Below are 26,026 nucleotides of genomic sequence, written 5' to 3'. Positions count from 1 at the left end.
CATAGATATATTATAAAATAACAATCTATGGTTTCAATGCAAAACTGTGTAGTGGTTTATGACTTCTTTCAGAAATGAAAATTTCTTGAACATTTGTTATGTGAGCATCATTGGAATTACAAATATTTTCATTTATTAGTCATGTACGAGACTTTATATGTAAAATTTCATACGTTTTTCGCATAACTTTAATGCAATATTGCGGACTGGATGTATGTATGTACCTATGTATATATATTTAAGTCACTAGGTCAACTTATTACTTATTCTTATTCTATTCAACGATATAACCATCTATTTAGATAATCCCAGATTTGCAACGACTTTAGCAGCGATATATTTAGTTTCATATCGTAGCTTTCAATCTTATGCATCGACATAGTTCTATGTAAGAATTTATTCCCCCGTCAAAGTTTACCAATTTTCTAAAAAACTATCAACGAAATCCTTCTAGTAGAAAAAGTGAATGTTTTTTGCAATACAAATAATTTAGAAATACATTATAATTTGGAAATATCAAATTTGTTACATTATCTCATAGTAACTTAAACCACGTATACCTATGTATAGGTATATATGTACATAAGGGAAAGGTTAAAAAAGTTCCTGAGCAACGCCGGACAATTATACTCTTTAAGTACATAATAAATATACTCTTTAAGGCATTCAACGTTTTGAAACTACGCGTGATTAAAGTTATCTTCCTTCTTGAGAAGAAAAATAAACATATTTTAAAAAATCTGGCAGTTGGTTGAAAGTACAGATTTCTAGAACTTTAATTACCACCTTAAATATTTCAAATCACACATCAATTATTCATCCGAAACGAGTCGTTGAATGTCTACGGGCAGATACGACAACATTATATATTATCACAAGTAGTATTTTTTTAGTATTCGTAGTATTTTTTTCTCACACCTTGTGAGTGCGTGAGATAATAAATTGGGTCGTTAGTTTGCGGCGCGTGCTATGGGACAATCTCACTTTCTGGTCGTGCTCCTCGCTCACTTCCTGTGCTTGCTCCTCCGCATCTTAATATAATAATCATTGTCTCCTTCCCCCCTTCCTTGGCCTCTGCAGGAGTCTCATCACCTTCCTCCCCTCCCCCTCCCCATATCCTGAAGTTCCTTCTGAACCGTTCCATGGGGCCTTTGTGTTCCCTTTTGAGTTACGATCGAGCGTGAGCTGCAAATTAAAAAGTGCATTCGAATGCGTGAGCATTTTTATGCAACAATACACAACATATGAGCGTACGTACGAGCACTTTAAACACATTTTTAATATATGGGTTAGGCCTCGCACGCACGTGGCAGCATTTTAACCATATGGGTTACCTGAACCAGCTGTTTTCAATCTTCCAACCTATCATTATTTTATTTTTTGTTGAAGACTTTAAATAAGCGATGAACTTCATTGAGATATTTTACAATTTGTGATCTATTACTATGTAAAATTCTGTTGTTATGATCTTTTTTCAGTTCTTATTAGTTTTTAATGTCCTTTCGTAGATTTTGTCAAGTTCATGGCGTTGTAAACGTTGACTTTCAAAAAACAAGTCGGCTGATAAATATCTGTTTACGAAATTTGTCGTAACAAGAGATGCTACGACAGATATTGAGACTTGTCGAGACGTAAACACCACCGATATGTTACCTAATTCGATCTCGGGGGTTGACTTCGATTGAAATGAATTTATTCCAAGTATTTTCTGTAATTCTGCTGGTCACACTTTGATACTTGTGACTCCAAGTCGATCATTTCCTACGAGAGTTTGCCAATTTATCTGATTTCATTGTTAAAATGTTTCCTTATCAAATGGTAAAAAAACTATCCTACCCACAGTGTCACCACTATTTCAATACGATTTCAAAATTTTTAATCTATCAATTTGCATATATAAAAGCTTAATACCACAAGTGTCGCTCAGGAGAAACCCGTAATGGGATCGTGGGAAAATATAAAATTGGGTCCCTCGGCTATAACGCCTTTTCCTTGAAGGAACATCTATGTATGTACATATGACGGAATTGCTATAGCGGCTTCCGCAATGGAAGAGTTGAGTGGCAGGGGTTGTCACACAGTGCTTTTTTTAAATCATTTTTTATGTATAATCATTATGTTTAATACACTAATAATGGTATTAGGTACTTATGTAAAAATGTTTGACCATAGGTGTCGCTTTGGACAATTCTAGTAGCACCTATGGTCGTGATTAATATATAATTAATGAAAAATAAATAACTAAATAGAGTATGAATACATGTACATAGATTCTTTTTTATGTATTATTTTGCTTATACATTCAAGATATCTTTTTTATCTCTCGCGAATTCGATTTTAAACATATATGTAGCATATCGAATTAACTGATATTAAAAAATGCTAACCATTCTGTCTATATGATACTGTATAAACATAATTGTTTAATGATGTTTGTGGCCAAGAAAGCGCATTGGGGTTTACCTGTTATTTTACCATATATGTATGGATAAAAAAAATAATAAATAAAAAATTATTAGATATGAATACTACTCCAAATTTTAAAAAACCTATTTGAAAAAGATGAATCTTTAATTTTTTTGAGAGTACGACCTCTCGGGTGAGTTTTTGTTAAACGTTAGGAGGTTAAGAGGTTAGGATATACATATGTATGCTTCTCTTTTGTGAACATTTCATTCCAATTGTATTGTGAAAAACGTATAGAGGTTAGTAAAAAATCAGTTGGCAGATGAGTTGTTCATCACTGAAAATATGTATAATGTTTTTTAAGGCAAGCTTGTCTGCCGACCATTGGTTACATCAAAGCTGTATATTTCATTTAATTTGCAAATACACATTTTTTGATTTTATTTTTTCAAAACAATTCCTATAATATGATGAGAAAATAAACCACAAAAATTTAAAGAAATGCCTACTAGAAATCAATTTTGAACATTAGACGTCAAAATTATCGGTATGCTCCGTTCTACCAACTCGCAATATCTCGAGACTCATTTTCTCAACTTTTCGTCTGCTTAAACGGGAGTCTGTTTATTGTATATAATAATGTTTTTTTAATACATGTATGTAATATATTTAATATTTGATACATATTGTGATAATTCATAGATTTTTAAGCAATTAACACACCTTTAAAATATTAAAGAAAAGTTTGAAAATCAATTCTTATATTTTTTAATAGTTTATGTTCATCTCGTAAAATGTACATGTACATATCTTATGTTCCATAAAAACCTGCATGGCGGATTTTTTCATCAGTTTCGGTGATCCGCGCTTTGAGAGGGGCTTCTACGTAGACATATCAAAGTCGAGGGGATGTTACTTGCCCATACGTATTTTTTAGGGGATTTTTATTTTTATTTGGGGGAAACATAATGCGCGTGTGCCGTTCAACTCTCCCCCTACATTATTGCGTTATTATTATCACGTGTGTATAAATCATACCGATCGCAATATTTGTTTCCATTGAACACATTGCAATGTTTACTCAAAATTGGATCAGGAGTTTGCGTTTTCATTCATTTATTATATTTATTATTACATAGTTCAAAGATTCCTGCATGCACTCCATTAACTATGTTTACCCATCTCTTCTCGCAATTGAGTTAAAACAAACCAATTAAACGATGAACAAATATATCTTGTGTGTGTACTACATTTCCGATTGAAATAAATCACCATGAATTTTTATACGCCTTATTCCATTTGTTTTTGTTTACGTAATGTTATCTCGGATTTGAGAGCATATGCTTCATTAAAAAAAAAACAAAAAAAAAAATTGTGATTGGATTAGCTGATATATTGGAATGAACGGATATGGAAATAAGCAAAGGGATATTTTAATAAAATATTGGATGAAATATGGATAAGAAAAGTTCTGAAATGGTACCCAAGAGAGTGTGAAATGATGGCAAAGGAAGATAGCAAATGCATTGCATTTGCTATCTTCCTTTGTAAGTAAAATATAGTGTTTTGGTGATTAAGATGAAAATGTATTTTAGCTAATAAATAACACCTTATCGACCAAGGAAACAGATATATGTCAGATACATATATACGAAACATGTGTCAACCATTATATCAAGAATCTTAAGAGTGGTGTCACTGGCAGAAGTGATTCTCAATATTTAGATGAACATGTGTGTAAATATGGACAGTTGAAGTGGAATTCCATAGATTTTTCGAATTTTATTAGTGACATTGGTTTGCACTAAATTATTTTAAGTACTATTCTTCCACCTTGAACTTTTATAAATGTGCTAAATTAGTCACACTTCCCACCCAAGTGTTTCTCTCTACTATCTCGTCATTCAAAGTGTAATGAATTTGCAAACTATTTAATAAACTAACCTTCTAATATTTGAAAGCATGTTTTAAATCACATATAAGTACTCTATTTCTATATCAAAGATATCAGGGCTGGGTTTAGATGAAGTGAGGCTCTAGGATATTTTTCATATGAGCCCCCCCCCCCCCCCAACTAAAACCGGTTCAATCTTACTTTTTACTTAGTAACAATAGATGGAATTTTGTGATCATGCGAAAATTCGAACTCGAGATTTTGACTGATTCGAACTCACAATCGATTACTGATCACGTTTTCTTGAGCTAGAAAAAATGTGTGTGTGTTTGTCTGTGTGGGGGGGGTTTTGGGGATTTTTTTTAATGGAAAACAAACTAATTGATAACTTTTAGTTTGGCTGCATATTTTTATAGTAGTCTTAAAGTTAATGATAAAACGCTTTTCGTGATTAGTTCCAAATTATGAAAATGGATTTGTTAGGTTTTGATACTAAAGGTCCCATATAATATCCGTAATCGTTGTAAACTTCATTGAGATAAAATCGTAATAAATTAAAATTTAAAGAATGTATACATAATTCCATAGTTGAATTTGAATTGAGGGTTACAGTATTACAATAATTATTGCCCAAATTATTATTTTTAATGAACATATATTTTTAAATAATTCCCAATTATCTTTAATCAGTCAATTATATTATATTATTGCTATTTTATAATTCGTTTATGCTAAATATTTTTCTAGGATTAGTGGTAAGATTTAGATGTATTGATTAAATACATTTGATTATTAATTTAATACATTTCGGTTGGAGGCCCCCCCCTTAGATCTTGAGGCCCTAGCCTGAAGACTATTTATGTAGTACATACATATGTATGTAGATAAACCCGGCACTAATAGATACAATCATATCTTTTGTGATATTTATTTGAATGGTATTTTGTTATTTTATCCGTATTTCCGGTGCTCCTTTTAGGTGTGGCTCGTTCTATCCTGTTGCAGATTGATTTTCCTTATTTGATGACATACGCGGTTCATCGAGTCTGAAGCGTTCAAGTGTTTACAACATTCAATGTAAATAAGATAAAATGGATTCAGACCGTTATATATCTAGTTTTTTTGCTTTCTTCTATGGGTGTATATTTTGTTTTAGGAATTTCATCGATTTTTCACAGTACAGATTCAATTGATGTTCGTACACGGCCAATTGAAGTTTCGGGGGCCGGGGCGTGCGATCGATCCATCAATTGGTCCATCACGAAGCCAATTTACGTGCATATAACAGTTCCGAGCATCAATTTTTGTGCCTAAAAAGACACCAGCGATGTTTTTGCGTCCGTTCGAGCGTTGCAAAATTTTCTAATCAAAGGATTTCACGGTTCGGAAAGTAGCGCACGAAAATACACAGGGTTTGCCCACTCGTGAAAGGTTTTGGCATTTCGTCGTAGTTATATTATTATATTAAAAAAGCAGTTAAATATGTGTATGCACTTATATAAGATAATTTCTTATTTGTAACTACATAATAATATATCAAATTAGGAATTGATCAATTCCGCATTTAAATCAAATATCTCACTGTGGAAGAAGTTCAACAATTTAAAATTGAACGATAAGCTTCAGTTTTTAATTTTTACACATCCAGTGGGTTTCTGAAGGTTTCCGGAAACCCTTTGTTCAAAAATTTAAATTTCTTTTTGTTAAATGAAATGGAAGACCGTTGAGTGTAGATAATATTACAGGTTATATATGTATGTATGTAATAAGTAGCATGTTTGTGGGTTGTAATGGTGGTTATATGGATATTAAGTGCTCATTTGTTCATTTATTACTCGCAAATAAATTTACAGCTATTTCTCAATTGCCATATATAAATTTATAATCAATTAATGAGAAACCATTTATCATCATCCGTAAATAAGTTAGGTCGCCAGGTATATTTAGATATTATAATAAGATAATTTGTATTTTAAGATTTTTTGTTACAATTTTATGAAAATGAAACGACAACATTTGCAAAAAAGATTCGGCGCCTACTCTTGAAAATAGCGAGAAAAGATAAGAAGAGGAGCATGTGGAAGAGAAGTGTGATATGGCAAACATGCCAAATGGGGCAAAACCCTTGACATTCCAAAAGTAAAACAAAAAAAATGCCTTTTTTGCCTATAGATGTTCTACCATAAAAGGTTAGGTATTGGATTCGATGTTTGAAAGGTTTGGATATGCTCAAATTTTAGTTGTAATTGTAGAGGCCTCTACCCCCCCCCCCCCCCCTATATTGGATGCTGTGTGGTCAACAGTAATGTGTTAAAATAGATTAATAATTTGAGGAGGTCGGATTGCTAAGGAAGTATATTGTATTGCGAAAAATAAAACGCTGGCTGTATGGCCCTAAAGCCCGTTATTATCATTTTAGAAAGTTTATTGACTCGCACGGCTTTGGTGCATTATGAGCATGTACCGTTTCGTTATTGTTTCCAAGACACCTTTATACTTATACGCCTTCAAATAACCTCGTGACGATGTGTAAAAAGATGATTTATTGTTTGTAAATTTTAATATTGAGAAATTCACGCACCTTTTTATTTGTTTTTACCCAGTTTCATAATGTATTGATTTCGTTCGAACGTTTTATTTAATTTGGTAACAACAGTTTGGTGAGCTTTGGGTTTCGCCTTTGTAGCCAGAATGCATGTGTTCTATGAAAGTTTCTTGGAACACTATTGTGGGGTCCGCAACCGTTTATTTTTACTATCCTCCTTTACGTTTTAGATGGTCTTCGTTTAAGAAGTCATTTTTTATATATCTTATCTCTTATCCGATCGTTTTCATACTTTGCCATATTTCGGCACTTTTACAACGCGCGGTATTTTGAATCAATGCTTTATTTTGTCTTGGAGTACTGATGAAATTTAGTAGTCTTACTTATTGCAAAATTTTATGATTTAAGTTTCATATTTTCTAACTACATATGACCCCATATGTGAAAATAAAATAAAATAAACTATCATCGTTTTTAAATACATCATCAAAGTCATACTTTCTCAATTCGTATCTTTTGAACTATATATAACAACATCCAAGTAAGATCTGTTGTTATATTCGTGGAATTTTTACTGATTTCTAGAGTTTGGATCCAATTTTAAGTAACAATGATATTTAAAATGTTATCAGACTGATAACTAGAGGTAGGATAGTCACAGTGCTATCCATTGTTCGGCAAACCTTTAACAATGCATTTACAATCTTTGAACAATACACGGCCCCGTCAGGCTCCGGTGACTACTGATAACACTGAGCTATCTATTTTCCGTTATTTTTATCTCACGTTATATTTATCTATATAAATTTGTTTGAATTGTGTAATATATAATTTTATCATTTCGCACAATTTGTAGTACTATCCATACAATTTTGACAATATTCAGTGCGAGTATACATCATTATAAGGTTTTTTAATAACTTTCGCAGAAAATTTCATGTTTTTACCTTCTTCACTGTGTTAAATCTCATTATCTCAGTTATACAATATTTCTAAACAATGGTTTCTTTTTTCGTAGTATACCGCTATACTTCACAACTTAAACGGTAAACTGCCCACTCTTTATCTCTCTTCGAAATGCAGATACTTGATTACGTTATGCTTTAATTTTGTCATCGAGAACATTATTTTTGAATTATTTGGTACCTTTTCAATATCTCGATGGCTTATTGTTTGTGCTTGAAATATTTTCTCGAGTGTGAAATGATACAAGTGGGTCATAAAAACGATGAAGTATGTACATACCAAGTGTCTGTTAAATATTTACTAAAGTTTTCCAGTTGGCCATCAATATGTCGACGTAGTAATAATTTATCCAAATTTTAGCTATGATTATCTATTTTGTAGTTTTCATGTCAGTTTTGATTAGATTACATTTTAGTAGCCGGGTCAACTTATATATATATATATATTACAACAAATATCTGACAATTTCAACAAATTAAATTATTCATATATGTATCTAAAATAAATTTACATTAAATTTTGGCGGTATCAGTTTATTATTATTTTAAATAATCTAATAATAATAGAAACATTGTTTCTGTCGATGCTTTTTTTTCATGTTTAGGTCAATTTAACATATGGCCTGGTGACAACTTCGCACATGGTGATCTCGCACACGCCAAGGAAATCTCGAACACGGACTATCTGAAATTGTCTGTTTAAAAATAAAAGCATTTTAATACAAAAAAGTTTAAATCAAAGGTTTATGGTTCACACTCACTCATCCACTATATATACTTCACCTTGTATCAATGACTCCACAGATATTAGAAAATTAAATCAATAGGAACCAAACCTAAACTTACCTAACCTGTAACCTGAAGTGTATTTTAAGTCGTAATATATTTTGACTAGTTGAAATATATTCCGTCCAACCCACGTAAGTCGATTCTCTTGGCGAATTATATTTCAACCAGTCAAAATATATTACAACTGAAAATATAGTTCAACTATCAGTTGGTACCAGCTTAGCTGGAGAGGTTAGGTTTTCGTGAAAACGTCTTTCGACTAGTAAAATCATATTTTTGTTTTGAACACATTCTCAGAGCTACCGTAATACGGTACTCATTACCATAATTCGTAATACAAATATTAGTGCATTATTGAATTCGAAAGCATTCGTAAAAACATCAGAGCTATCAAAATTCAATTGGCATACAATGATAAAAAAAAACAGTTGGAATATATTACAACTGAAAACATACTTCGACTGTTAACTATACATATAATGGACCGTTTTATTTGAAAGTGGAATAAGTGGATTGTCTAAAATTAAAATGAATTCATTCTATTCTTGAAAGCTTTTATTTGAATCACTTTACAAATTACACACCCGCTGAACTTTGATTACAATTTTAATTTACTGTTGTATTTGCGTTTGTAGAGATATAACTTACTAGCTTAATTGTATTCGAATATGAATGACCTAAAGTGCCAGTTGGAATATATTACAACTGAAAATTCACTTCGACTGTTAAGTTTGCTCCTGTGCTCGTCAATGTGCTGTGACATTTTGTTTCAACTTAATTTTTTATTAAGATGATAAATTATAATAGGCTGTAATAAATGAATATTTAATTTTAAAATTTATTTTATGTATATTTTTGAATATATCTAAATTTTATTTCTCTTACAATCCCCCCGACAAAATTTTGCATAGTAAAAACGGTACTTGAGTAGCAGTTTCGGCTCTCGAAGCCGACTGGTTTGGAGCCGCTGCGTTAACCTCTAGAGCGCGTGCACACCAAAACCAAACCAGCCCTTCAGTCGCGTCGCAAACCTCGCGTTTGTTGGTCGTCTTCGTGTCGCGTCGCTTGCTTCACTACGCGGAACGTATCATACAAAAATTCAACATCTCAATCATTTCCGATTGGTCATCTTCGATCATCGATCCCGCGTCAGTCACGAGTGAGTGTATGAGTTGTGCGACTTCTCGAACACGACACGTGCCCGATCTCGTGTGCGCCAGCGCATACATTCTGCTGCTGCTGCTGCACCCGAGATGCATCCCTGCGCTTCTAAAAGTGTAGCAAAAAATAGACCCTTCGACACTTCCACATAAACACACACACACACATACATACACACATCAACTGCTAACAAGGTTTTATTTTGGGCTTAGGCCCCGTTAGGAAGCGTTGCTAAAAATTCCTTTGTTTATATACATTCATCTTCGGCGGAAAATCAGAGTGCCCGGCACTGCATAGGATACAAGTTCGAAATTTCGCCCCTGCTAGGAATATGATTTTTTTCATATTTATAATCTAGTTGTATTTGTAGGATTATTTGCAGTAATAAATTCATGGTATTTTTCGTTGGACCTTTCTTCTGTACTAAGTTTTAAAACGTATTATTTTTTCTATGTACATACGTAGTACAATTGATGAAGTGCTTTGTTTTGTGATTTGTGATAAGTGATTTTAACTCGGAATCTGTGGTGATCAAGATGTGTTGTTGAGAAATGTATGTCTGGAAATAATTGGAACACTGTTTATCCTATCCAATTGAAACTTTGTATCAGTTATTAAAATGTTAATCGTTATGTTGTGATTTTTTTTCAAAATTTTAGCTTGGCCGGAAGTGGTACTTCCCCTTATAGGTCTCCTCTTTTTTTAAGTTTTTAAAATTAATTGTCTCTAAAACTGCCCAACCAATTGGCTGATACTTTTTTTTTTATATAATACTAGTTGTTTTACCCGGCTTCGCTCAGTATTTGTAATATAAACAGCTAAAACATGACGAATCTAATAGTAAATATTCATTTGTTTTCTTTTTAAATTTATTTGAATCGAAAAAAATATACATATATCGAAACGAAACCATATTGAATCGTCGTCATAGAAAGTTTGATTTGTTTTCGATGTTACCAACCATCATTACATACTTACAAAGACTCTTTCGAAATTATATATTAGATGTAATAGATATGATAAATTTCATGCATTTTTATTATTTTTAAATGTTTTTGTTTTTTTCCTTTCAGTGAATTGAACTAAAATTCCATCTCTATAAGTTTCAGCTTTAATATCAAGTGACGTAGTAAATTTAGTGAAAATCCGTCAACTAAAAGTGGCAGTTAACTCTCGTTCGCTTTTTCTTTGACTATTTTTTTAATTACAGTTTCTAACCCCCATCGTAAAATGAGTAGTTATAAAACGCTTCGTTAGTATTCAGATTATTATTTGAATTCCAGTTTCATGAGGATCGCACTAAGAGTAGTACTTATAAATCAAATAAAAAAATAGTTTTGACTACGTGCATTTTTTATTTGAAACAGACATAATTTTTTTACTATAAAATTAGAAACAGTTTTAAGGGTTGAAGTGATAATTGATGGTCCGTTCTTGAATAAGAAATTATTTACGCGTGTTTTCTATTTTAATTTGCCGACCCTTAAAAATGTGTCGCCCTTAGGCGTCGCTTTACCCACGGAACGTCCCTTGACACTCTTTGGGTGTAAATTCATATATAAAAATAAAAATATATCAATCCACCGAGTTTCTTTGCAGTAATGCGATGATTAACAACATTGAAATTACAAAAAAAAAATTGTATATGTATCATCATTTTTCGAATTCTTTTCTTGTTCGTATCACTTTAAACCGTGAATCATTTAGTATCAGTTCTAAACTTGTATACACATAATATACATACATACATATGTATGTCAGATATTTGATAAAATCATTCTTAAAACCGCGTTGAATTCAAAAGTTCAAATCAAGTACATACATATAAACTGTAGTATCTTTTAATTCTTGTATGTTGTATATATGTATGTATATTCTTGTTTGAACATTTTACTTTAATAAATGAAGATGTGATATTCAAATTCAAGATTTCAACTGATTTGAATCAATCATTGATCACATTTCCAAGTCTTTTTTTTTTTTAAATGTATATCTGTATTTTAGAGACGTGTAATTCGAACACCGTTAATCCAATCGTTTTGTATTGGTTAGCAAAATGTAAAGCGTTAAGTTGTAAATATTTTTCAAAATTTAAATTGACCGGAACCCTTTGTAGGTCGCTTTTTATTTTATATTATTTTGTTAAGCCGAAATTTATTTTTTATCTTTAAAAATCTTTTTTTTTTGTATCAAAAATAGCTGACTAATTAAGATTTTTTTCTTTCTTTCGTGCGGTACGTTTATTATCTCGATTCGATTAATAAAACCGCACTATTTACATTTAAATGATGTTAATTTATGCGAATTTTAACACACATATTTCGTTTTGTTTCCATAACAAGTGTTGCTTAGCAACGTTGCCACTAAACAAAAAAAAAAAACAACATTACTCATCGATCGATTGAGAAACAGATCACGATTAACTTGTGCGTAAGTTACGCCGTATATGCGTACATATACAGTTATGTATAACTAAAAACTTTTTTCATTTAAAAAGACATACTCGCAGCTGTTTCACCATGACGAACATTTCTATTCCCTTCCTTTCATAAGTACGTATAGCGAATTGTCTTGAGAAGAGATGATAATTTAGTAGGATGAATATTTATGGAAGATCGTGGTAGACAACTACATCCGAATTATAAATTCAAGTGGAAGTGAATGAAGTCTGGGTGTAAAACGATCCTTTTCCGATAAGACACAACACGACTTTCGACTTTCTACCCAACACGATGGAGCTTTCGAATGAAGAGTCTCGATCCTTTAACAATGGTCGACTATATTCAATCTGTTAATAACCAATGTTGGGTAGTGTTAATTTAAAAATAAGCTTGTGAAATTGAATACTGGATATTAAAGATTGGCATACTTTTTTTGGCATATTTTTCTTCTATAGAAAGAGTTACCGACTTTACTTTCTTATTTTCTTTATCAAGGGCTTTAAGAAAACCACCCCCTTTCGTTGATGAAATAGTTTGAAGTAAAAGAGGTAAAATTCAACATCAATATATGTATTTCAACGTGCATGGATAATCGAAAGTATACTTGTAGTAAATAATAGAAGATGAAACAATTAGGTCAAAAGACGGCATCTATTTTCCGAAACGACGGGTTCCCAACATAAAATATCTTCGAATCCGTTATATATGTATGTATCCGTAGTTATAAAAAAAAATTTCAACCTTGAATTATATTTTTTCTTCAGTCAAATTACACACTATTATAATAATGTCTAAATATCTTTGTCACCCTAATTTTTACTTACCTCTTTTACGTTTTACTTACGATTACAATTCAGGAAAAAGTTTGCCTCTTATTTACGGAATAATTTACCTTTGTATGTATATAGAAACGGCTTATAGTTAGAATTGTTTCGTGCTATCGAAAAAAAGGAATATATAAATGAATTTTATTTTTAATAGTATTCACTAAGTACACTGAATTTTATTTCAAATACTTTTAATTTTGAAAACTATTTCCAATACTGATACGTCAAATATCATGCAATCTTTCTGAAATTTTGACATGGTTATTACGAACTTTTAATTACACAGTTTTCAGTTGACAATTGGATGTTTGAGATATTTTTGAAGAAAGATGATATAATTTTGTTTAAAAATGAGTTGGAAATGGTTGTCGTTTCATCTTTGTCTTAAGTTTATTATGAAATATTTCACTTACTTCTTTTTCATTTTCTGAATCGTAAGTATTGGTTAATTCAAGAAGATTATTCATCTTCTATCTTCATTCTATGATACAATATGACTTAATACATTAATTTATAATATATGTATATAAATTTGTTTACCAAGTTACTAATAAAAAAGTAACGTTCAGTTTGACAGACAAAAAAGGAGGTAATGGATACAAACGTTCTTTGTTGGAAATATAACGTTGCCAGTAACAAAAATAACAAGCGATTTAGTAATTTTAAAGTGCAAATAAATAACTTACTTTATTGGACATGTAGCGTTGCCACTTAAAACGCGTGTAATTTAGTAAATTTTAACTGCAAATAACTAAATTCTAGTGATTTGAACGTTAGTATAATTTATATTTAATGTTGAATACATTTAATCAAAGTTAAATTATTTGTTTTTCGAGCGATATACATATGTACTAGTTATGACTTTATGAGTGTAAATTATTTTTTCCTTTTCATATAATTTAAAAAAAACATTGCTGAAAAGCGAAGTTTCTTTATGAAATTTTTTAATTTTGAATAAAAATGGTTTCTGTGACCTATTGGTTGACAACACCAGTCAAAAGTATAGATAATTTGATGGAACGCATTTACATACGTACATATATGAAAGAGATATGTATGTACTCGAATGGTACCCAGAAGGATGTTTATATGAATGGAATCCAGGATATGAAAGAATGGAATATTCTTGTCTAATTCAAATGTCTGGTTCGAAAGTCTTCGGGAGGATGTGAGATTACATTTCGGATATCGCGTTTCCTCCAAGTCGCTTGTTATTATTATGCACGTGTATAATGAGCGAGTGTGTTTTTGTAATAATTTATTACTACCGCGTATCTCGAATATGAAAATTTGTCAACGAACACGTGTCCGACATAAATCTGGAGACGATTCTTTGTCGGGATTTTAAAATTTCCCATAGCGAGCGTGTTGTTGTCGCGATGCGTTTCGAATGAATATACCCGTAATGGTATGTCTTGTGGAAGTTTCGACGTGTGCTCGGAATCCGAGATGAGCGATTTTCTAGATTTAAAAATTGGCCCAAACGAATAATTTAAATACAAACAGACCGAAACCGTGTGTAGATCCGATTGATTCACTCGAAATTTGTACCACTTGGCGATAGCTCGGACTTTTACTCAAAATATTCGTATAATGAAGTTGCGTCGATATTTTACATAGTAGTTTTGGGTTTGATCTGTTTTGTAGAACTGTACACTACTAAGTAAATCTTCCTTATTCTAAATCTAATACACATTTACTAATGAAAGGGTTCACAGGGGGAACTTTGCGACAAAACATGAAATTGGTAACAACAATGTGGTGTTGCTCGTAAAGAGAAGGCATAATAGTTTCAAAACAAAAACAGAAACCAAAATACTTAATAAAGGCCCGTTTAGAATTGATTGAATGGTTCTAATGAAGTTTAACTTCCACCTGTCTGTCTGTATTAACATCTGCTTCTTTGCCATGCGTCGTTTAATCTCAACATGATCTTGTCAAGGTTTTTTTTATCTGAAGCTTTACCAAATGGGTTTTTTTTTGTATTTCTATTATAAGTACTTAGAATACTTATCAGGCGATAACGTTTTTTTAAGCGAAACATACTATCTATAGTATTACCATTTATGTATTTAACGATAAACTAGCGTGTCTGTCAATATCAAAAAAAAAAATATTACAGCGAAATCGTAATTAAAATCGCGGATTTAATAATTCCTTTGTTATTTTTTGCAATCACTAGCTACGATTTGTACTGGTAAAAAGGCTACATCTTCTAATTAAATCAACGAATCCAATATACAAGATTTTTATAATATTTGATCACCAATACAGCTTCAATGTATGCTTTTAAAGCTTGATCACTAGAATTCTTAAAATATCGTGCCTTTGTGAGATAAAACCGTGTGGGATAATCGTATTATTATAGAAAGCACTCTTACATATCAAATGCAAATTGTGTGGGTTTTACATTGTTAAAAAAACAACTCGATAAGTTGTTGTTAAAATATTACTTATGTGGGTTTGGATCATTTTTGCAAAAATACGTCAATATGAATGTTTTAACATTCAGATTCTATTTTTAGTAAGGAGTTCGATTTTGTGATATATAACTAGGGATTGCAATTTACCATCAACTTTCATTTACCAGTTAACTGTAAAAATAATTTCTCTTTTACCGGTAAACACCTGTGTGTGGCTACTTTTCCTAAAAACGTTAACCTAGATTGAACCGTAAATAACTAAAAATAAATCTCAGGTGAATAATTTCATGTAAATACATAAAAGTAAAGTCCATTCATAATCATAATTGAAACAACTATCTTCTCGCATTTATTACGGCTTGGTTGGTCTGTGTTGCCACTCTAAAGCATACGTCAGTGTAGCCAGTCTTACGAATGCTTCAGTGGTGCTACAAGAGAACTATCAAACTGACAGAAGGCTCACTACGCGCTACAACTTAATACAATGATTTACTATTACCATGTACCAATGTACAAAACTTCTATAACAAAATATAAATATGATTAGCTTACTGCCTTGCATACTCTTATTGTTCCCACTCAAAATTTTAGTCATTTTGGATATTTGATACTGCAAATAAACAAATGTCATATTACCTAATCATAAACAATACGCCAATTGCATCGATATTTAATGCAATAATATATTTGGTGCACTTCATTTTTTTAGTAATTTAGGCGATTTACCGGTAAATCAGCTAACCGGTACTGCAACTTTTTTTTTTCAAAGCGTAGAAGAACGTGCCTTAGCTCAGGATTTTTTTCGAAAATAAAAATAATAGAATTAAGCACAATGCTGCATACTGACTGTAAGTCTCCTATTGACTCTATTTTAACGATAAACGCATTATTTATATGTCCGAGATGATCTCTGATGGTAAATACATACATACATACATATGTATGTAGTCTCTCAAATAGACGTAGTTCTACCTCAAAACAACATGCGACAATCACAATCCAATTACACACACTCATTCTTACCATTTCATATATTGTAGTGTAACAAAAGGAATCTAAAATGAACTTTACAATTATTCATCCGCCAAACTCTTGGTACCTTATACATAGTGGTAGTGTGCAAACATGAACATCCGGTGGAACGAACTGCACGAACCTTTACATAGAAGCGGCTAAGGATATTCAAAACAAAATGCATTCAAGATCGGAACCCAAACAATTCAAACCCGGCTTCTTGTCGAGTCTGAACCGCAGCTTCAGGATCAAATCTTCGCATCCTGAAATCAAGAGGCCGTCAGATGTCGGGGTTTCGCCGTACCAGTTCGGCGATCAGACGGCCACTAACAATGACCCCTTCAACACCTCTTTTCCAATCGCAAATTCGATCAGAGGTCAAAGGGATGAAGACGTAGGAATCGGCAATTTCAGAAGATGCCACAGCATCAACGTGAACCGGAAGCAGGGCCTCGTGAAGATACCTGAGATGCCACTCAAAGGAGACCTGCTCAAGAGAGTCTGGAACGATGTGAGTAAAAAGAAACTACAAAAAACTTTAAATATGTACTTTTTTATATACGATGATATTTTAATACAGCACCTGGCAATTGGTGAAATTGTTTCCGAATTTTGTTATGAACATAAACAGTGGTTTGTCGTGACTTTTATAACAGGGGACTAGGTATGGACAAAAATATATTTTTTTGGAATTATAATAATATTTCTTGAAGTGAAATGTATAATTTTTCATTTTTGTGCTAAAAGAAATATCCTAAGTAATTTAACTTCCTTAAATACATCTCGTTTGTCTTCAAAACTTAATCTTCTGAATGATTTATCGAATAATAGTCGAGAATTCAACATTCTAAGGCCCGGTTACTTGTTTCTGCGAGCTCCGCAATGATTTGTTCTGAGGGAATCGTTTCGCGAGCCGAGTCAATTACCATATTTATATTCAAGAAGTGTAGATATGTGCTCTTTTAACAAAAAGAGTTTAGAATGATGTTTGATTGACACAAATCAAAATATTCTTACTGAAAATGCCACAAATGCTAGAAAAAATGAGTAAATCAAAAAATGTTTTGTCTTCGATGGAACCTATATGTCTTACAATTCGTCAGTACCGCGAACAAACTTGAGTCGCCGTGTCCGTGCAAGCGAACGACGCGGCGGACCATTCCATAACAATTCACAACCACTACCTCAAGTAGGGCTGATTCCGGTTTCTGAACTTCACTAAGAGTGAACAATAATGTGGACAACGATTTAAATTTGTTTTAATGATATTTTAGGGGACTAACCTGGTCAGTTTAGTCAAATGACGGCACGCCACTGAACCCAAATAACCCAATGAATTGCTTTACGCAATGCGTGCGTTTCAACAAGTAAACTTTATAAGTTCTTGTTTAGAAGTGAAATTAATTTACGCAAAAATTAGTGAGGTAAAAATTCTCTAGGAGTGCGGGTGTTATGTTTCGTAACTCGTTCATCCGTATAAATCCAATTCACTCTTTTGGAAGTTTTTCTTTAAAATAATCAATTTAATAATGAAATGTCGAAGATGGATATGATATTAGTAGCAATCAATGATGACAGAGTTTAAACAATTTTGTTTCGGAAATTTGGTTCGATCGAGAAATCAGTTGCTAATATTTCTACCTACTGCCTAGCTTAGTAGAATGAAGAGTAGGTAGAAGTGAAGTTTATATTTAAAATTTTCATTGTGGTTTAGATGTCCCCGTATATGTATATTCATGCCGGTATTGACCGTATTTTGAACATTTGAGAACGTGTTGTTGGATTGCGTCCAATACTTGTTTTTATCTTATGCAATCAAACTTCCACGGAAATGGTTCAGTATGTATGAATGTGTTCACAAATTCGCGATATTCCACATATAAACCTTTGAGTTCCGTTTCTAGGAAATGTGTATTAATTGTGTTCAAGTGTCATATATGTACATGTGTATATATATATATATATATATATATATATATATATATATATATATATATATATATATATATATATACATGTACATATATGACATAAAAAAAATATTTATTTTAAATTACTAACAGTCGTGCATAGGTCTATGGACGTATGTATATAAAAAAATGTTTATTTTTGGCACTCATCTGGTTAATTGCGCGCGGGCAACTGTACTTTGCGGGAGATTGTGAAGAAAACATTCAATTAAAGTCTTAATAAAACTCGTTTAGTTTTATGTTTGTTCACTAATGTACATATGTATATACGTGCATAAAAAAAGAGATCTCTGATCTGGCTGATGATCTTTATTTTAATATATTTTTTAAATTTTAAAGGTGTCATTATTTTTTTATAAAATTTATTTAGTTCTTGTCAATTCGATTCGATCCTTTAATTGATACTTTGGAATTTAGAATTATTTTCTCAAATCTATCAGGATGAGATATTCTCATTAGGGTAATTGTAAAATAACAATAGACCGTTCCATAATTGTTTAAAGCAAGAGAGCAAAACATTTTTTTTTATTAGAAATGAGCAATAGTGCTCGGAGCCCTATCCCAAGTCTAACATAATAAAATGCCAGCGAAACTGCCTGGTTTAAAATTCGTATACGTATTATTATTTGAAGTTAACAGCTAATTTTCGTACTTTCGAAATTTTATCGTGTTGGCATTCTTAATAATGATATGTATGAATAATTAACATTACGATTAAATCTCCCTGTCAGATTGAAACCTTTATGTATTAATGTTTTAATCTAAATATTGACCTGGTAAGTTAACTTATCATGACTTACATTGCATATCTTCTAATGAAATAAACTATTTGCAACTTTGTACATTATTAATAATATAAACATTATTTACAAATATAAAGATAAATGTTTATCTGTTTATCCACTATCATCGGATGGTCGTTGGGGCAATTGTAAATAATAATACACCGTTCCAATTGTGTTCAAAGCAAAAGAGTCAAAAACGGGTTTTCTACGAAATTAATGGTAGCAAACACTCAATTCCTATCCAATGTCTAATGATTAAACATCGAATATTCGTTGGGGGAAATTGCAAATAACAATAGACCGTTCCATCAATGTTCAAAACAAGAGAGTAAACAAACTTGTAAAAATGGATTTCATAAGAAATTTACATAAGTGCCCCGATCTCTAGACTAAGGGCGCAGACACATAGAGTAGTATGCGGCAATTTTTTTAGATTTTAGCATTTTTACATGTAAAATTGATAGCACGCCTGATCTATGCTATGGCAATCCAAGCCAAAACTCATCCCCTGAAGTGTTTTCGGTGATATCTTATCCTTGTATTGACAGGTTTGACAGTAATCGATAACCGTGATTCCCATATTTGAAGAAATGTAGGAGAAACTTTTCGAAGTAATAATATCGTACGAATTAATAATGACATCAAGACACGTCCATTCACATCTGAAGTCTACCTAGGCATGCCGTACCGTACGATTCTGTGTGTTTGCGCCTTATTACTAATGAATAATTATAATCTACAGATTCCAGTTAAGAATATATGTATGTACTGTCTTATAGTACATTATAAGAATTTATATTTTTGCTTTTTATTACAATCTTCAACCGCCCGAGCAACGCCGTACAATTCAATCAAAACCAAATTTACCAAATAGCAGAATTTGCAAACAAATATACAAACATTCTACTTCATACAAGACAAAATGAAAATTTGACTAGGGTTTTATAATATTATATAATATATGAAAATTTTTGATTACGCGCAATTGAAATATTAAATGTACTTACATATATAGGAAAAAATCGATTTTTTCGCCCAAATGTTGATAAAATATGATCTTTTTTCTATGAGTTCGTTGGTCAATAGTAGAATTACGGTCTGCTATGTAATTTTAGCCTTGCACAACTCAGTAATTAGCTTTGCCGTTGTTACTACAATCAATTCTCTAGCACGCTAACGATTCAATTTTTAACATGCGTAATTACTAATTACTAATTACACCGTTCTTGCAACGTGTTTTCGTATGTATGTACTTTAAATGGATACAAATCTTATACATCTTCGGTATTGAAATGCATTTTGAATGCACTCGGTGCAACAATAGCGCGCGACACCTGTTTCAAAATGGTTCTGCTTCACAGTATGTTTGCAATATAATATACATATGTAATATGGTTTTTATATTTGGCTGGGTAACGTATTAACGACATATATTCAGAAATGCTCAAGTTTTTAATAACGATTCGTTTCGTAATGAAAGAAATTTAAATAATTTCATTTAGTGACGGATGTTTAAATCTGGCCTTTCACGGTGCCATTTAAGGTCTTTCATGTTAGCATAGCACGCACCGGCAACTGCACATAACCAGTAAGTTCGGAAAGTATTCTTTGGTACACTCTATATGTACAGATTCATATATTCCAATGACTTATGCACATTCACGCATTTACATATATGCGTAGTAACCAACAGTATAGATCAATGGTTAGCGTGTAATGCTTTCAATGTTGTGGTCATGGGTTCAATCTCTAGCTATGCTGCTGGACAGACCTTGGATCGTTTACTATCAGAGTTTGCCAATTAATCTGATTTAATTGGACACGGTTCTAACTTTCTTATTTCTCGCAAAATTCGAGTTGATAGAATATCGAATTCTCGATTTATAAAATGTTGCAGATTTATCCATAGATAGATGTCTTTATGATGCTCTCTAAAATTATTCTATAAATTGTCTATCGATATTTATAATTAGCTAGGAAGACGCATTAGGGTTTACCTGTTTGCCATTTACTTGTCTAGCATCGAACACTACAATTTAAGATTTAAAACACAAACAGATAGAGCTAGACGCGAGATATGCCGTAGTCAGATTATAAAAAGGAGGTATGTAAAAACTAACCAGTTTCAATAAAAAAATAACAAAAAATTTAGTAATGCAGTAAGTAACAACGTGTATATGTACATACATATTTCACGAAGTTTTATCTATTAATAACTTGGAAACAAATGCGTGTACATTGTATACCGACAGAAACATTGTTTAGCCAGCAGTATATATTGTTCAGTTTTATTTCATGGTACATTTGTAAAAAAGACATTTTTTATTTCTTAAATGATATTTTTTTATTATCTAATGTATAATTTCGAAAGAGACTTTGCATATATGTATGTAACATTGGTTGGTTGGGAACAACACATTCGATTTATTTTTTTTCGATTCAATGGATTCGAAGTCCTCTGAAGTCTTCGGGGGCGAAGCCCTACCCGATTTCTCTTCGGATTCTGGTATACATATATGTAATTTCGAAAGAGTATATATGTTTGTTTGTTCGTGAGAGTAAATTTAATAAAAAAAAAACAAATGAGTATTCAAATAAATTTAATAAAATGTTTACTATTAGATTAGTCATGTTTAAGCGGTTTATATTACAAATACCGAGTGAAGCCGGGTAAAACCACTAGTACATTCTATATTAAAATATAAATTAATTAATTGTTGAATTATGGTTATTATTATGTATACCAGATTTTATTATGTATGCCTATACGTGTAGCACGAAATAAATCTGAAAAAAAATTCAACTACAAAACCTTTTGGGTTCCAATCTTCAACTTTGGGATCGCTTAGGTAAAGAGTGACTACCTGGCGTTGGTTTCGCTTTCCGTTACTCGAATTTCGAAACGGAAATCGAAAATTTGTTTTGAAATAGTCGGTACATGATATTAGGTATTACCTTCGACTTAATCCAGGGGAATTTCTTTGGCGTTCGCAGCCGGAAGTCGCGAATTTAGCCAATTGCTAAAATGGCCGACCGACTCGCAGACCGACGAGTTTCCATTTTACGATTTTCGAGACGGCAGGGTCCACGTACGATCCCTGGAAGATCGTAGCGATTGTGGTAGTGATTTTTGCGGTTTAAAAATTGAAACTTGCCAAATGTGCGGTGAGCATGGTTTCGGATCATTGAAAGCCTGCTCGAAGTGTGGATCTCGCAGCTGCCAAGTTAGTTGTAGTCACATATCACGTGTATTGTATAATTTAGTGTTGTTTATATTTTGAATTTCTTCCTAGGTATGTAGTATTTATTATTTTTTTATTTACTTTTTATATACATTGTAATATCTACATATAAATGCAAATTTACCTGATTTTATATTTTCTCGCATATGTGAGGCCACGTGTTCAAGGGACCCGCGAATATAATGATTTCTGTTGACTTTGATGAATGCTTTTATTTCTGAATTCGAATTATAGATATTTTATGAGGAATACGTAAAATATTAAGAGCCTGGATTCATTATATTTTGAGATATGTATATGATAAAATTTTTGTTTTGGTTACTCGCTACCCATCACAGTGCGGCAAGTTTTCAAATTTTTGATCTTCCTTAACCCATTTTTAAATCACCTCTTCAGCTACATCAGCACTTTTATAAAATTTAATCTTTTCATCAGTTGTTCGAATTAGACCTGCCAGATAGCAGTTTTGAAGTTTTTTCTTTTAATAATGCAATCGATTTGTTTGACAAAAACTTTATGAACGAATTTATGTTTATTTACACAGATTATAAGCAGGTAGCGTTTTTATTTCATTTCAATTCTTAGTTTTTACCTTCTGTCACGCAGAAAACTTCATACTCGACTTCGTTTCGCAACATATTCGCATTAAGTCGGATATGACACGACATTGTCGTGCTGCTACTGTCATTAAGTTGAGTTGCTGCAGCAGCAAGTAGCAAGCAGCAGCAACACCAAACAACAATGTCACAACGGCCAAACCAGTTTTGTGTAGAATCGTGCATAAACCTATTCCACTTGAACAATAATTTAAACGATTTTAATCTAGTTAATAATACTCGAAATTATATACCGATTGAGCGAAATTTAGATGCTGAATGCTTCTCATTATTTAGAACAAACGTTTGATCTAATGAACAGAGGCATAATGAGATACAAAGCTACTAAGCTAGGGAGGTGCGAGAGAATGGTTTCCACACATTTTAGAAAGGAATGAGGTAATTCAAATTTTAAGGAAATGTACGGTCAGATAAGCTAATGGTGATGTTCATCAAATCCCTTCTATAACTATTAAAATTGAAATGATGGCTACATATATAAGTGCATGTAGTATGTACTTCCAATGCATATACATAGTTCAAAATGTTATAATTTCTTCTTTCTACACTTAACAAAAAATGTATATAAATAATGACCACCAGATCAGTAGCTATTTTGAACTTACATATGTACTTTATGAAAAATAAAACTTTTACAAAATCAATAGCAGATCCACATTTTTCAGGCCGATTAGTATATGTATGTACATAAATACATAGGTGTATGTTTATCTCGTTCTTAGAGCTTAAAATTAATAACTAAGAGTCGAAACCAATGAAATTTCGCGAGCAGAACTGGACAACTACTTTATATTTTTCACAGAAGTATTATAATTTATAAAATTAAAATAATGGGTTATCAAGAAGGGAACAAACCAATAGACATAATATTGGCGTTAAATTTTATATGAACCGCCAGGGCCAAGAAAAAGAGAACGTTGTTTGTTGAACGTTGAAGAAAAAGATCTTCGATCATTTTTTTTCGCAGTTATAACGTATGGATGTGAAACTCGGACATTTAACGCCAAGATGCCATATAAAGTCCAATGCATTCAAAAGAACTACGGAACTCTGTATGCTTGGCATAACGAGGAAAGGCAGGAAGCGGAATATGTGAGTGAGAAGTATGACAAAGGTAGTGGATATACTAGAGATATAAATGGGAAAGGGCGGGTCACGGGATAGAATAATGGATGAAAGGTGGACAAAAGAATTGGAATCTACCCGAGAAAATGCAAAAAGGTGAAGATGGTTAGACGAAATTAGGAAAATGGGTGAGGTGAGATGGATGAGAGTTGCACAAAACATAGACGAGTAAAAGCAGTAGATGGTGAATGGCTGTAGATGATGATGATGATGATATTGATATGATTTGGTTATTTTTTAATGGAGGGGTTTACTGCACCAGTGCTTCTTAGGGCGAAAACCCGCAGCGATGCACGTGGCACGTGGTTTTTTTTTAGATACTTTTAAAAATGCGAAAAAAAATGGGCCGTGCCTTGCACATATTCATGGAACGACCAGTACGCCCTGCCCCAAAATGAACCCCTGGAGTGTTTTCAGTAAAATTGTGTCCTTGTATTTATCCTTGCTAGTAATCGATAACGGTGTATTCCATATTTGAAGACATGTAGAAGAACTTGTCGACGTTCCATGTGCTAAGTTCCGTGCTGTGTGTTTTCGCCCTTAGTAAGAGCCGCCCCCCTGCTTGCACCCTTTTACTTTCAATAAAAAATTGCAATAAAATCTAAAGAAAGACAGTGAACTGGTACGGATTAAAATATTTTTCATAGTAAGTCCCCCTGACTTGATGCAATCTTTAAAACACTGCCCTGAACTATGAGCTTTTGTGGAGTTATCACATTTGCGCTCTAGGGACGCGATTTATTTAGATATACTGCTACATTTCTCCTATTCGGGTGCTCGATTGAAAAAAGCGGTCTTCGATTCACATCGCCATAAACGATTTCACGGTCACAATTCGCAACATTCAATATAAGGCAAGAAATTTGCCAAACGTGTTCCGTCGGTGCGATCGATTTATGTAACGATCGACGTTTACGATTCGTACGAAATCCTGAAAGGGTAAAAAACCGACTCTTGTCATAATCCTCGTGTTGCTTTCACACTTGCATAATTAAATAACTGGCGCACTTGAGTTATATGAATGTACGTATGTACATATGTTTCACCCAATTCGTGAAATCGTTAATTTCATGCAAGTGTAGTAATATTTGCTGTTTTGGTGAAATTAGCCAAGTAGATAGTGGCGTCCGAGTAGATTTTTTTGGAACTAAATTTTGCTTAAGGGGGTATTCTAGTCTAGAAATTTGAAAAATTCGTCAGTTGCCATTTCGCGAAAAATTTTTTTTTATTTTTTTCCGAGGTACGGACCATAGCGACACTCTTATTAATTAAGAATCTTTTTTTTTTTTCTTCGGATGACTAGAAGGGTTGGAATCGTGTCAAGATGGAGGCACCCTTTTTTTTACCTCCCCCACTTTACCAGCCTGTAATTTTTTCAATTTTTAATGTTTTTTTTTTCATTTTTGTTATGCATTATTGAAATATTAATAAACATATAATAAAAAAATGCATACCAAAATTGTTTTTAGTTTTTGTTTTATTGAATTTTAAAAAACGCCCAAAATTTGTTTCTCTAGACTAGAATACCCCCTTAACGATCGCAATACATATGTACTTTTTAGGACTCATCTCTTTGTGATGCGACGAAGGAGGCTGAGCCTTAAAAAAACAGAAGATTATATCTACATAGGATCATTCGATAGTATCTTATGTTAACATGCCTGATAAGAAACCGGTACAATTTATTGTTTGAGGTCAAAGTTATATTTGCTTTCAAGTACAGTGCGGTACACTTATGTATTTATTATATGCACACTATCATGTTTCTGCATTGGCTTTAATAAACATTCTTTGTATTCTGCGTATCTTTACTCGGAATATA

The 26,026-nt window shown here is 32.3% G+C and overlaps 1 protein-coding gene across 1 annotated transcript in view; it reads left to right on the top strand.

The window, feature by feature from the left end:
* The first annotated feature begins 9,615 nt into the window (after positions 1–9,615).
* Positions 9,616–26,026, top strand: part of pico (ras-associated and pleckstrin homology domains-containing protein pico) — a 48,183-nt gene continuing 31,772 nt past the window's right edge. Inside the window, exons 1-2 of the mRNA XM_077446290.1 lie at positions 9,616–9,758; positions 16,492–16,976. Coding sequence (XP_077302416.1) covers positions 16,644–16,976 — 333 coding nt within the window. The 5' untranslated portion in view covers positions 9,616–9,758; positions 16,492–16,643. The remainder of the gene's footprint in view (positions 9,759–16,491; positions 16,977–26,026) is intronic.

The sequence above is a fragment of the Arctopsyche grandis genome, chromosome 2 (genome assembly GCF_051622035.1).
Source record: "Arctopsyche grandis isolate Sample6627 chromosome 2, ASM5162203v2, whole genome shotgun sequence".
In the NCBI taxonomy this organism is placed as follows: Eukaryota; Metazoa; Arthropoda; class Insecta; order Trichoptera; family Hydropsychidae; genus Arctopsyche; species Arctopsyche grandis.
Note: the sequence above shows the minus strand (reverse complement) of the source record. Positions and strands in the feature narration are given on the sequence as shown.